This window comes from Furipterus horrens, unplaced genomic scaffold (assembly GCF_987537825.1).
Source record: "Furipterus horrens unplaced genomic scaffold, mFurHor1.1.pri manual_scaffold_4, whole genome shotgun sequence".
Lineage (NCBI taxonomy): Eukaryota > Metazoa > Chordata > Mammalia > Chiroptera > Furipteridae > Furipterus > Furipterus horrens.
Genome location: NW_028327174.1, coordinates 162,757,483 through 162,769,375, shown reverse-complemented (window position 1 = coordinate 162,769,375; position 11,893 = coordinate 162,757,483). Strand labels below are relative to the sequence as shown.

The window sequence follows — 11,893 nt, the reverse complement described above, 5'->3', positions numbered from 1 at the left end:
GGAGGGCACTTGTTATTTGCCAGACACTGCCATGGGTTATGAGATATAAGGACCAATAAGACATGGCATTTTCCTGACTTGTCATGAAGAGACAGAGAGGAAAACAGACATTTTAAATTCAGAGGGTGGAGTTAAGCACAGATACTTTAAATTTTGAAGGTGAGAAGAGACCATGTGATCCTCTGGGGAGGAGGGAGGGTGGAGAGAGGAGGGGGGCTGGAGTCGGAGACAGCCCTTCTGTTTAATACACTGTCCAGGTTCTCCCATTTATCATTCTCGCTGGCTGAGAACAGGGCAGATGATCAGATGTGCTAGTGAGTAGGGTTAGAAGTTGTGGTTTAAGGGCTATCAATATGTTCTGTTTTGCAAACAAATTTTGGGTTGGCCAAAAAGTCTATATAGCTTTTTTTCCATAAAAGACACATTTTTCATTTTCAGGAATAACTATTGATTTGCATATTTTGAGTATGTTGGCTGTCTCCCACATAGTATAACATTGATTGTTCTCAATTAATGTCTCAATTTGATTACTATCAACATCAACTTGTCTACCCAACCATGGAGCATCACCCAGTGAGAAATTTCCAGCATGAAACTTTGCAAATCACTTTTTGACACATTTGATCAGTCATAGCACCTTCTCCATACACTGCACAAATCTTTGTGTGTTTCAGTTGTATTTTTACCTTTCTTGAAATAATAAAGCATAATATACCAAAAATGTTGCATATTTTCTTCCATCTTCAATATTAAATTGGCTGCACAAAAATTCACCAATTTTGATGTTTTGTTTTAAATGCATGTTGATATGACAGCTGTCACAATACAATAAAATGAAAGACAACTAAGCATTACTAGAGCCATCTTATGGAAAAAAACAAACTTTTTGGCCAACCCAATATTTATTAGGCATCTGTTACAATAATAAGGCTACTTCTACTTACATTTGGGTGATACTTTATAATCAGGTTCCCCTGAAAGTCACTGGCTCCTTTAACAAATGAGGACAACAAGGCACATAACTTGTTGGGGTCCTTAAAAGTTCCAGCTGCCCTACTTAGAACCTAGGGTCCTGCTTCACCACCCAGGGCACTTCCCACTGACCCATCCTTTTGTGACTTTGCTTGAGACTCTACCTACCTGATGATCCTACAGTCTAGTGGAAGAGTTTACATCCATTCTAGTGACAGATGTGGTGCAAAGTCATGTTCATTTCATCACAGCCCTCAGTCATGCTCGAACCAGGTGAATCTAGATCTCCCTATTCTCTGGCTTCCTGTTGGGCTATTAATGAGAATGAGCAATGCAAGATGAGAGCAACTTTTCCAGGGCTACCACTATACTCGAGATCACAGCTGCCAAATGGGTGCTTTGCTGACTCACAGCTGCCGTGAGTAGCCAACTTTGCGTGATACAACTGCTGTGAGATTCTGCAAGATGGGAGTGAAGAAGGGGCCGGGCTCCTGTCTCTCTCAGCAGAATTCTCTTGTCTGCTCTACTTGTGGATGCAGGCCAACCTATCATTTTCATTTGCTAAGGTTTGAAAAGATTTCTGGTCATGTGCTAGTCCCCCATTGATTAAATGAGATAATGTATGTGGAACCCGTGGCACATAGTAAGTGGGCAATAAATGGTAGGTGCTATAATACTAGTAATTGCAATAATAATGATTTTTACTGAAATAATAGGGCAATAGCACTAGAGCAATACTTATTTAATAATGACGGTAATAATATGCATAATAACAGTATAGCAATCAGTGGCATGGGGTTGGGGGCTGCTGTGGAAGGGCTTCTCCCAGTGGGAGTTTTATCAGTGACACATGATAATAAAAAGAAGACTCTGTGAGAACTCTCTGTACTTTCCGCTGTATCTGCTCTAAAAAATAAGGTCAATTAAAGAGAAAGAAGAGAGTAGACTGGCAATTAGTTGGCGATACCATTGGTTTTCAATTCTCTAGAGACAATGCATTCCCTTGTTGCTTCCACCCCAATCTTGGTATGTCATTGACAATAACAATGGCTATTTTTAAGCTGTTCCACTGGCTATGCAGACATTCAAATAAGTAGGATGTTAATGATGATCAATGGGCCAGTGTTTCTCTGTTCAGGACGGGGTGTTGCATGCTGGAGAAGCTGGACTCGGAATACTGCTGGGACTAAAAGCCATGGTGCTGGGCTCAGTGGCTCTCTCCACTGAGTGATGCAGCCACATTGGCTCCACTCACCATGGCTGCAGCGGAGTGCCGTGGCTGTGTGAAGCCTGTCTGGAGGGCACCCACCACGCCCCAGCACCTATGGTCTTCCACAACCCATAAACCATGGCAAGTCTTGTCCCCAAGGCCCCAGTGGGCTGGCTTCCTTTCCTTTGCTTAATAAGAGGTTCTCTTTCCTTTGAATAGGACAACGCCCAGCTGATCAGAGAAGTGGAAGTGGACAGGGTCTCCATGCTCTCCAGGGAGCAGGCGCAGGCCATCAGGCAGCTCTGGCTGGACCCCGGGATCCAGGAGTGCTACGATAGGAGGAGGGAGTACCAGCTGTCAGACTCGGCCAAATAGTGAGTACAGAGCCCAGGGCTCTCAGGCAGATGTGCTATACATGCCTCAGCGAAGCTTCTCTTGGGGAAAAGAGGGCTGTGTCTCGCTCAGGGGCAACACTACCTCCCTCTTGCTTCATGGTGAGTCTCTTCCCACCTACTAAAACCTTCAGTGCCTCTGTGGATCCCAAGTTCTCTCCTTGCCCACACCCGCCTTTCCTCACCATGTCCTGAGCTTCTGTCCTTTTCAATGAGGCTAAATCAAATGTGGGGTTCCCTTGGTGGAACTGATCTCATTTGGGATGCTAACATGATCTGATTTAAATAAGGACTGCATCTGATTCTGGCTTCTACTTTTGTCCTCTCTATATCCCTTTGCCTTCTGGTTTCCTGATGAGTGGACTCGCGATCCAGTTATCCTAAAATCCAAAATCACAGTTTAGACCTCAATGCTGTAGGCCTGTCAGTGGCTGATCTTGTGCTGCCCTCTAGTGGGAAACATAGGCTCTGCGGGCCCAGCACAGGGAAGCATCTCAGTCCTGGAGCCCTTTGTTTATTGACTTGTGAAGGCCTACACACTATTATTTTGGATCCATAAAGCTCTCGTTTTAAATGTTTTCCTTAGGGTAAAAAAATAAATAGATGGTTTTGCATGCAGAATATCCCAGTGAGATCACAGAATCTCATATTTTTAAGAATTTCCTGAGGCACTGCCTTGCTCAGTGAGATCACTGGGCCATGAGTTTAATCATGTCCTTGAAGAAATGATTCCTGCTTCTACAGCTCAGCTCTTTTCCCTCTTGGCCCACGTCATCTTCTGTCTTCTGAGGGCCCTGAAATCTTTTCCCAAGACGTCCCCTTCCCTTCAGGGGCCGTCATCGTCCTCTGAGCTGGCATGGTGGGTGATTCACTCCCATTATCTGGACAAGGCCATCAGCAGGAAAGGAAACTGCAGTCTTACCTTTGGCATTAGTCCCAGGCTGAGTGTTTGTCTAATCCATTAATCCAGGTTGGCACAACCAATCTGAGTTCAGGAACACTGAGGTGCAAAGCAGAAAAAAGAAATAAAAGAAGTCCCACTAAGGCATTGGATGAGCACAGAGGAAAGCCAGAAGGGGGCAGGTTGCCTGTGACAGCGGGGACTTGGGGACAACCCCCAGTGGGTGAAGGCATCCTGGCCCTTCCTTGAGGAAGCCTAGCATCACTTGCTTCTGTGGAGGGGAGAGGCTGGGGCTCTTCATGTAGATCCATTTGAAAAAGACCCACTGGAGCTGCTATAAAATTCAGTGGAGCCTTGAAACTGTGGCAAGGTTGAGAGGATCGTTAAAGTGACGAGGTTGGTGGACAGAGCTGCAGCAGAGAAAACAAGCCCAGCCAGTTGCCCTGCCTTTGGAACTGGTGAGAGCTGAGACACTTGTGCATGTCCTTGGTCCAGGCCAGTGGTGATCACCTGCTCTGCTGGTCGCATCTGCTCATTTGGATAGGCACTCACTGCAAGAAATGTGATGTGTGCCTGCTATGGACCAGGCACTGAGGTGAGGGGGGCAGGTACAGCTAGTGCTCTCTGATGGTGAGGGGGACACACCCTAGTGGAACAAGACAGGTATAAAGACTACACATATGGAAGTCCGTGACAATTAGCCCTAGGTCACATATGGGGCACAGAGGGTGTGTGCAGAAGGCTGCTGGCTTGGAATCACCAGCTCTGTCATTGGCCAGGGCCTGAGCTGTTTTATTCAAAGTGCCTTTTATAAAGGCTTTAAAAAACTTTTTAAAAAGTGCCCTCTTGTTTTACCACAGAGATGTGGTATGTTTTAAGCTTAGGGCTTTCTTTAATATATGGCAAAAAATAATCCAAGCTTTGGGTTGTTTTAGATGTTTAATTTCTCTGTGTAACAGGAAAACTTTTCTTGTTATTATTTTGAAAGAACTTCCTGTTGGCCTATTTTATGCTGTCATGTTTTCTTAGAAACTCTAACTCATTGAGCAAAGCGTTTAGAAACAGCATCTGCATTCTATAATGTTCTTGGATGAGGGTGAGTGTGGAAAGGGCAAGGGCCTTGGAAGGCGGAGGGCAGATTCCAACATCCTCTTCTGGCCCTGCTGTCTCTCACAGCCAGGTAGTGATCAAGCTTAGGTCCAGGGGGAGGTGATGGAGTGATCTGCAGATTTCCTTGAAGGCCCATAGAAGCTTCTGATCCATATTCTCTCCAGAACAGTTGTAGGAGGGCTGGCTCTCGAAGTCATTGATGGAACCCATGGATCTGAGTGGGGGTTGCTCATAGTTGGGTGACTTTCTGGAGTGGGATGGACACTCCTCCTTTCTCTAAAAGAGTCTCACCACCTTGTTCTCTAATGTCACAGTTACCTGAATGACATTGACCGGATCGCCATGGCATCGTTCGTGCCAACGCAGCAAGACGTACTTCGTGTTCGAGTGCCCACAACTGGCATCATCGAGTACCCCTTTGACCTGGAAAACATCGTCTTCCGGTAAGAATGTCTCCCTGACATGGCCCATTAGGAATCTGTGCATGCTTAGAAGTCCCTAAAAGTATACTTAAATATGATAGTCCTAAAATGAGTTATAACTTTCAGGGCAATATGCCCTCTCCATCACAGGGTATTTAGAATGACAGTAGTTCTCAAGTCCTAATATAGAGAGGAAACCACCTTTCTATTCCCCTTGGAGATGAAGAGTCTCCTTACTAATGTCTGGGATGATTCTTATATTTAACTCCCCACCCCACCACTATACACACACACACAGATGGATACTCCTGTAACCTATACACTGAATATACTGATGTCTCTGCCATAATATTGAAAATATTTCTCTTACCTTCTCCAAGATTTATCCTTAAAAAAGAAAACAAAGAATCAATACAAAAAAGTGTTTTAAAAATTACATAACATATAAACTATTTTACAGCTGTGTAAGACTTTTCACCTATAAATATAATACTTTTAGGATGGTTTAAGTAGGCCTACATTGCATTTCATTACGGCAAAAATGAATAATAATATGGCACATATGCACAGCACTGCAAATTTCAAAGCACTTTTATGTCCACTAGTCCCCTTGTTCCTCCTAGTAGTTATTACACACATTTTTCTAGTTGAGACAACGCAAGTCCAGTCCTGCCACATCCAGATCCTGTCTGTAAATGCCAATCCACCTCAGCGCTTCTGGATCATTGGGGGGTCCTGAGGTCAAGCCCCTGGAAATTCTGCATCTTTGCGAGCATGCCCCCTGTGCTGTGTGCCCATGAGTTTATCTCAAGCTTTTCAGCATCGATGCTGCTTACAACTTCCAAAGCCTGTATCTGGTCCACTATGTATTTTCTTTGGCTCACTTGGTGTTTTAAACAACTTTTGAGGCAACATTTACAATTTGGGCTGTTTCACTTAGAACAGTTGGTATCTTGTTTCTCTTGAGAAGTTGGCAGATCTGGTCCTATTGAGCCTGCAATTTTGTCCCCCGGTGGTTGGCTTCAGCTGTGTCACAGTCATCCCCTTAGACAGGGTCCTTGCACTCTCCAAGGGCAAGCTTTCGACTTGGCAGAAGCCCGGCCCCTGGGGCAGTCAAGCTTGGGATCAACCCTTCAGCTGTTGAGTGCCTGCGGTCTTCCCTATGGACACTTTGGGTCTCCACTGTCAGAGGGCACTCACACATCTTTATAGGGAGGAAGGGGCAGTACCCACCTAACACAGACGGAACTTGTGGATAAGTTAGAGGCCTGGAGAATGCGGAGTAGACTGGCAGACCGCCTGCCTTCCCGCCCCTCTCGGGGCTGGCATCCCGGCACTCCACAGTGGGAAGAGCAACGCCCAAGCAGCTGCTTGTGATTTCTGCCTGTACGACTGATGCTTCCTAACTGGTGTCCCCAAGCAGGCTCCACCTGAGTGACTGCTGCATTGTTTTCAGTGACTTCACTTACATGCTGCCCTCCTTTGCTAGGAAACTCCCAGTGGTTCCTCACTGCCTAAAGCAGTGGTGCTCAAACATTTCAACCTTAGGATCCCTTTCCACTCTAAAAGATTCCCAAGGAACGTAAAAAGTACTGACTTCCGTGAGTCTTATGTTCCGCCCCTTGAGAGATCTGTGTTTCTGTTGAACAGGATGGTGGATGTTGGCGGCCAGCGATCTGAAAGACGGAAATGGATTCACTGCTTTGAGAGTGTCACCTCCATTATTTTTTTGGTTGCTCTGAGTGAATATGACCAGGTCCTGGCTGAGTCTGACAACGAGGTATGCTGGGTAGGGAGTCTGGTCAGCTGGGGAAGACAGAGACCTATTTTTGCATTTTGTGAAAAGCCAGCCAGCTCTGCCATGAGACCCCATTCCTGCGGTTGAGCTGTCTTGCTACTCAAAGTGGAGTCAGTAGACTAGCAGCACAGGCCTCACCTGGATGCTCGTTAGAAATGTACGCCTTCTAAATCAATGCAGACCAAGTAAATCAGAATCTGCATTTTAACAAAATCCCAGGTAATTCACATATGCACGCGAGTTTGAGGGTCACTGCCCTAGAATCCTGGTTCTCGCATTTGGATACACATTGGAATTCCATGGGTACCTGATGGAAAAACCTGGTGCCTGGATTCGAGCTGAGATTCTGATTTAACTGGTGGCATGTGCAGCCTGAACACAGGATCTAGTCTAATGTGCTGCCAGGGTGGGGCCACCCCAAAGCCCTGGTTTTCAGCCTGGGCTGCATGTTGAAATCCCTTGGGGAGTTTTGAAGGAAAAAGTCTTTTGGACCCCACATTAGAGATTCATATTGTTGGGTTTGAGGTGGGGGCATCTTTTCCAAGTCCCCTAGGGATGCTAATGTACTGCCAAAGTTGCACAATGCTATTTCTAATAAGCTTGACCTGGGAACAGGCTTCCCCACCCTCATGACCCTCCAGCTTTAGGTCCCCAGCTGAGCTGGCACAGGGAGTGGCACCAGATGCTTGCAGCTGTTCAGGGGCCGCCTGGGCAGTGTCTGCCCTTCACTTCCCCTGGAAGGGACTAGCTCAGGGCAGCTGGGACCGATCCACCCTATCAGGCTTTCAGTGCCCTCTGCAGAGTCCATAATCACATCTTTGTGGGGTGTTTTCTGTGGGATAGCATTGTCTTCCCATTGTCTTTTCCCCTACTCTCCACAAGACCTCTTGACTAAAGAAAAATGTATCTTGCTTCTAGGGCATAAAAGTAAATCAATAAAGAAGCCTGTCCAGGATTAGGTAATAACCATGAACAAGTCAAATCTTGTATTTCTTGAGAGCAGACTTTTCTCTGAGGAGCAGTTACATTAGCTAATTAGTGAAGGATTAACCCATTTACTCATGTCATTGTGTGAAGAACAATAGAAATCTTGGCTGCCACCAAGCTCTTCAGCTGGAGAAATTTTTAAAAAAGGAAAATTGAGTTATTAATATGAAAAAATAGCTTCAAATTTGTCTCAGGAAACTCAAAAGATTACTCAGGTGTGCAAGGGTCAAGTACTTCAGCCTGATGTGCTAAAAAATTAAACAGTTTCTCCTCTCCTGAAAAAATAAAAATCACAAGGTATCTGGAGAAAATTAAGTGGCTGCCACTCTCAGCTCTTCCCTTCTGGTTGCAGACAGGTGTTGTATCCTCTCATTGTGCTGGACAGAAATTACTTTTTTCATATGTTCTATTTCTTTAGAGGTTATTATTGATAAGATCATAGTAATTTTTAAAGAAGCTTTGAAAGCCAAGAGAGGTTACAGCTTGGGCGATAAATTCCAGATCTTAATCCCCCAAAATATATTGAACAGGAGAAAAGCTCCTATGTCTGAGAGTTGTAGGGAAATGGAGAAGTACTGTCTGTCCCTCTGGGCTTTGCTGTTTTTCAGAACTCCTGAAAGGGAAGTTCTTGTTTCTTTCCTCTTACAAATACTTGAGAGAGAACAGAATGCTATCTAGAACAATTATTGTCACCAGATAAGATTTGTATGTGCCCTGTCTGCTCTCCATAAATTAGGAAGTTAATATTGTCTTGCCAGTGTCAAATGCTCAGAAATTTTAGTCCTTCTGAATTGATTTCCACCAGATCCTACCATTATATGGGCTTGGGAAAGTATTTAAGTTCTGTGACCAACAGCATGCCCGTCCATAAACTGGGGACCCTGTTCTCCTCACAGACCACACCGTGTCCCCTCCCTCACCCCCCGCAGAGCACACCGGTATGTGAGATGTAGCACAGGGTCTGTGTCGGTAGTGTTTGCTCCCTTCTCTCCAGCATCCAGCCTTTCTAAGGGCGGAGGCCCTGCTGGGAGAGCAAGTCTTCCTCTCACTTTCCCATCACACCCCATAAGATGGGTGTCTCAGGTCTGAAACTGTCAACTTCCCTCATTGGTAATCCCAATAATGACACACAAAACTTCTGTCAAATATGGGTAAGAACCCTCTTTTTCCATGTTGCACCAAAGCCTTCCTTATATCCTTACATATTAGTTGGGGCTTGGCTGAGGTGCCACAGGAGGGGGAGCCCGAGCGGGTGATTAGCGAGGGTGGGGGTGGGGGAGGTGGCTTGCTGAGGGCCCCCCACGTGTTCACCAGCTCCTGCAAGGACAGTGACCTCCCAGACTGCAGCTGGGTATGAGGTCAGATGGACAGAACCAGTGACTTGGCATGTTGTTTCTAAAATACTGTGTTTCTTCCTGGTTAACCCGAAGTGCCTTTTTCCTCACTCAGAACCGCATGGAAGAGAGCAAAGCTCTATTTAAAACCATTATCACCTACCCCTGGTTTCTGAACTCATCCGTGATTTTGTTCTTAAACAAAAAGGATCTTTTGGAAGAGAAAATCATGTATTCTCATCTAATTAGCTATTTTCCAGAATACACAGGTACGTGTCCATGTTGTCAACCTTGCTGACATCAGTCCAGAGTTCTTCATGTGGCTCATAGGGCCCTCCCCCATCTGTCTCTAAAAGACTTTGTCACCATTCCTTTGAACAAACCACCAGTGGAATCGTTGTTTTCACCTCCACACATGCCTCTCCCAGTGCCCGGAATATGCTTGCTTGCTCCCTTCCTTAACTCCTCCTCTGGGAAGTCCTCCAACCCTCACCCCACCCCCTACCCAGCAGGTACACCTCCCTTGTGCCCCCTTGGCAGCCTGGGCTCACCGTGCTCTCTCTCTCGTCGGCCTCTCAGGGCAGAGACTGTGTCCGACCTACCTCTGCAGTCCTAGTGCCAGTCAGAGAACCGGGCACTTCCTATGTGTAGGCTCCAGTGTGGCAGCCCTTTTGCCAGACCCAGCGCGAACACTGAGTTTCTTCATATACATGACTGCTCCAAGGCGGGAGTTTATGGCCTATAGCTGATTATTTCTAGTACTGGGGGTCTCAAATATTACTAAGTTTGAAATCGGTATTTAGAGGATTAGTGTTTCAGCACTTTGCTTTTTACTTTTATTAACTGTGCTGGCCATGTAGTAGAGAGCCCACAAGCTCTAAAATCAGACTTGGGTAGCTAATAATGTTCGTTCCCATATTTTTCTTTTTCCTTCTCCTAGCCTAGTTCTGTCTGCCCGAGTTAACAGGAATTAGCTCTCTTCACAAGGGTCCCGAGTCAGAAAGGTTAACTGGGTCACTATTTTTTAACCAATTGCCTTAAAGTACAATTTTTAGATATGAGAAAACCCTCTAAAATACTTTTACAAGTTCACGGTGCGATATAATAAAAGATAAAGCCCGAGGCAAATTAGTCTCCAGAAATAAGACAGGACCCTTAAAGTTGGTACGTGGGAACCAACTTTGGGGGGAACCTGGTGGTGAGCCGGCATCTCTCTTCTTTATTCCTCTCTCCGCCCTGTGACCAGGTCCAAAGCAGGACGTTAAAGCTGCCAAAGACTTTATCCTGAAGCTTTATCAAGACCAGAACCCTGACAAAGAGAAGGTCATCTACTCTCACTTCACGTGCGCTACGGATACAGAGAATATCCGCTTTGTGTTCGCCGCTGTGAAGGACACGATTCTACAGCTAAACCTGAAGGAGTTCAACCTGGTTTAAAACGTGCTGCCGCCTCCTGGCCAAGACCGGAAGCAGGTGGGCGGGTCCCACGTGTTTCATTCCAGCGCTTCCGCTTCGACAGCAGCCGCCCCCGCACCGGGCGGTGCCACTCCGCCTGCCGGCCAGGGCGACAGAGGCCGGGGGTGGAGGTTGTAAGATATTTGAGGTTAACAAACTTTTAAAAAAGCCTTTATTTCAAAATTGTTTTTATATTTCTTTTCCTTTGACTTTTGGCTGTCAGGTTTTGTGTAATTTTTGAATTTAAGGTTTTATAGAATTTTAAAGCCACTGAGATGTACTGTTACTTTTTATATTAAATTTAAGTGTGTTGAACAGCCATTAGAAAATCACGTAACAAGGGAGCCTGTTAATTTTGGATACATGGTTTGAGACCTCTAGGATTAATTGGGGTGCCTTCTTTTTTTAAGTTGAGTTTTAAGCTTTTTATTAAATCCTGTACTTTTCAGGCATTTTTGAGTGTTTTTCTTTTTTTACGCTGAAAAGTATCATGCCTTTAACATGCCATCAAAGGTTCTTTTAAAATGGTTCTTTTCTGTGTTAGCTTTCTAAGTCAAATTAATGACTAGGTCAGTCTATTTAATGTGGTTTTGCCAAAGTTGACGTAGGCAAATGGGCTCTAAATAGCATGTATGTTATATTGTTGAAAAATGTGTATGTATTCCAGTGTATGTGGCCAGGTCTTACACACTTATGAAATGGTTAAAAGCCACAGCTGTTTAAGAAATGCAATGTAACCCCTGCCAAGATCTGCTGGCCACCACCATGTGCTCTCTAAACGGTGTGTGCTGTGCCTTTCTGGGGAGGCTGCGAATACACCATTCTGCCCTTAGCATTGTTCAATGTGTTTCTTTCAGTTCATGGCTGATTTATGGTTCTGCTCCTAAAAAGAAAAATGCTGTAACTTTTAACAGTTAACCACTCAGAAACTTTCTAAGTGTCCTTGTAGGAAAGGAAAAATAATTTTGCCCCTCTATTTTCAGTTCTGGGCTGAGACCTGTTCCTGTAATAAAAAAAAGAGATTAAAGGGGAGAAAAACCAAAGTTTAAGAACATTTATGCCTCTTGTATAGATGGGAGACACCCCGGAGAACTGAGTAACTCTCCTAAAGTGGCCCAAGCCATCGCCTTATGTTGAGGGTGGGAAAAGCCTGTTAAGGAAGGTTACCAGGAAAATCACAGAAAACAAGGATAAGGTTGTTTCGCAGATTTAAGTTGGAATCTTTTCCATTGATAAGAGTTTCTTCTGATTTAGAGTCATCCTCTTCCAGGAACAGAGAGGGAAACACCTTAACAAATGGAGAGTTTTCTGT

The 11,893-nt window shown here is 45.1% G+C and overlaps 1 protein-coding gene across 1 annotated transcript; it reads left to right on the top strand.

Moving 5' to 3' along the window:
* The first annotated feature begins 2,382 nt into the window (after positions 1-2,382).
* On the top strand, positions 2,383-11,413 carry LOC150013198 (guanine nucleotide-binding protein subunit alpha-14-like). Its single transcript, XM_090274192.1, has 5 exons — positions 2,383-2,556; positions 4,900-5,028; positions 6,658-6,787; positions 9,242-9,395; positions 10,373-11,413. The coding sequence occupies exons 1-5, from the start codon at positions 2,447-2,449 to the stop codon at positions 10,561-10,563; spliced, it is 714 nt and encodes a 237-aa protein (XP_090130318.1). The 5' UTR covers positions 2,383-2,446; the 3' UTR covers positions 10,564-11,413.
* Positions 11,414-11,893: the final 480 nt, after the last annotated feature.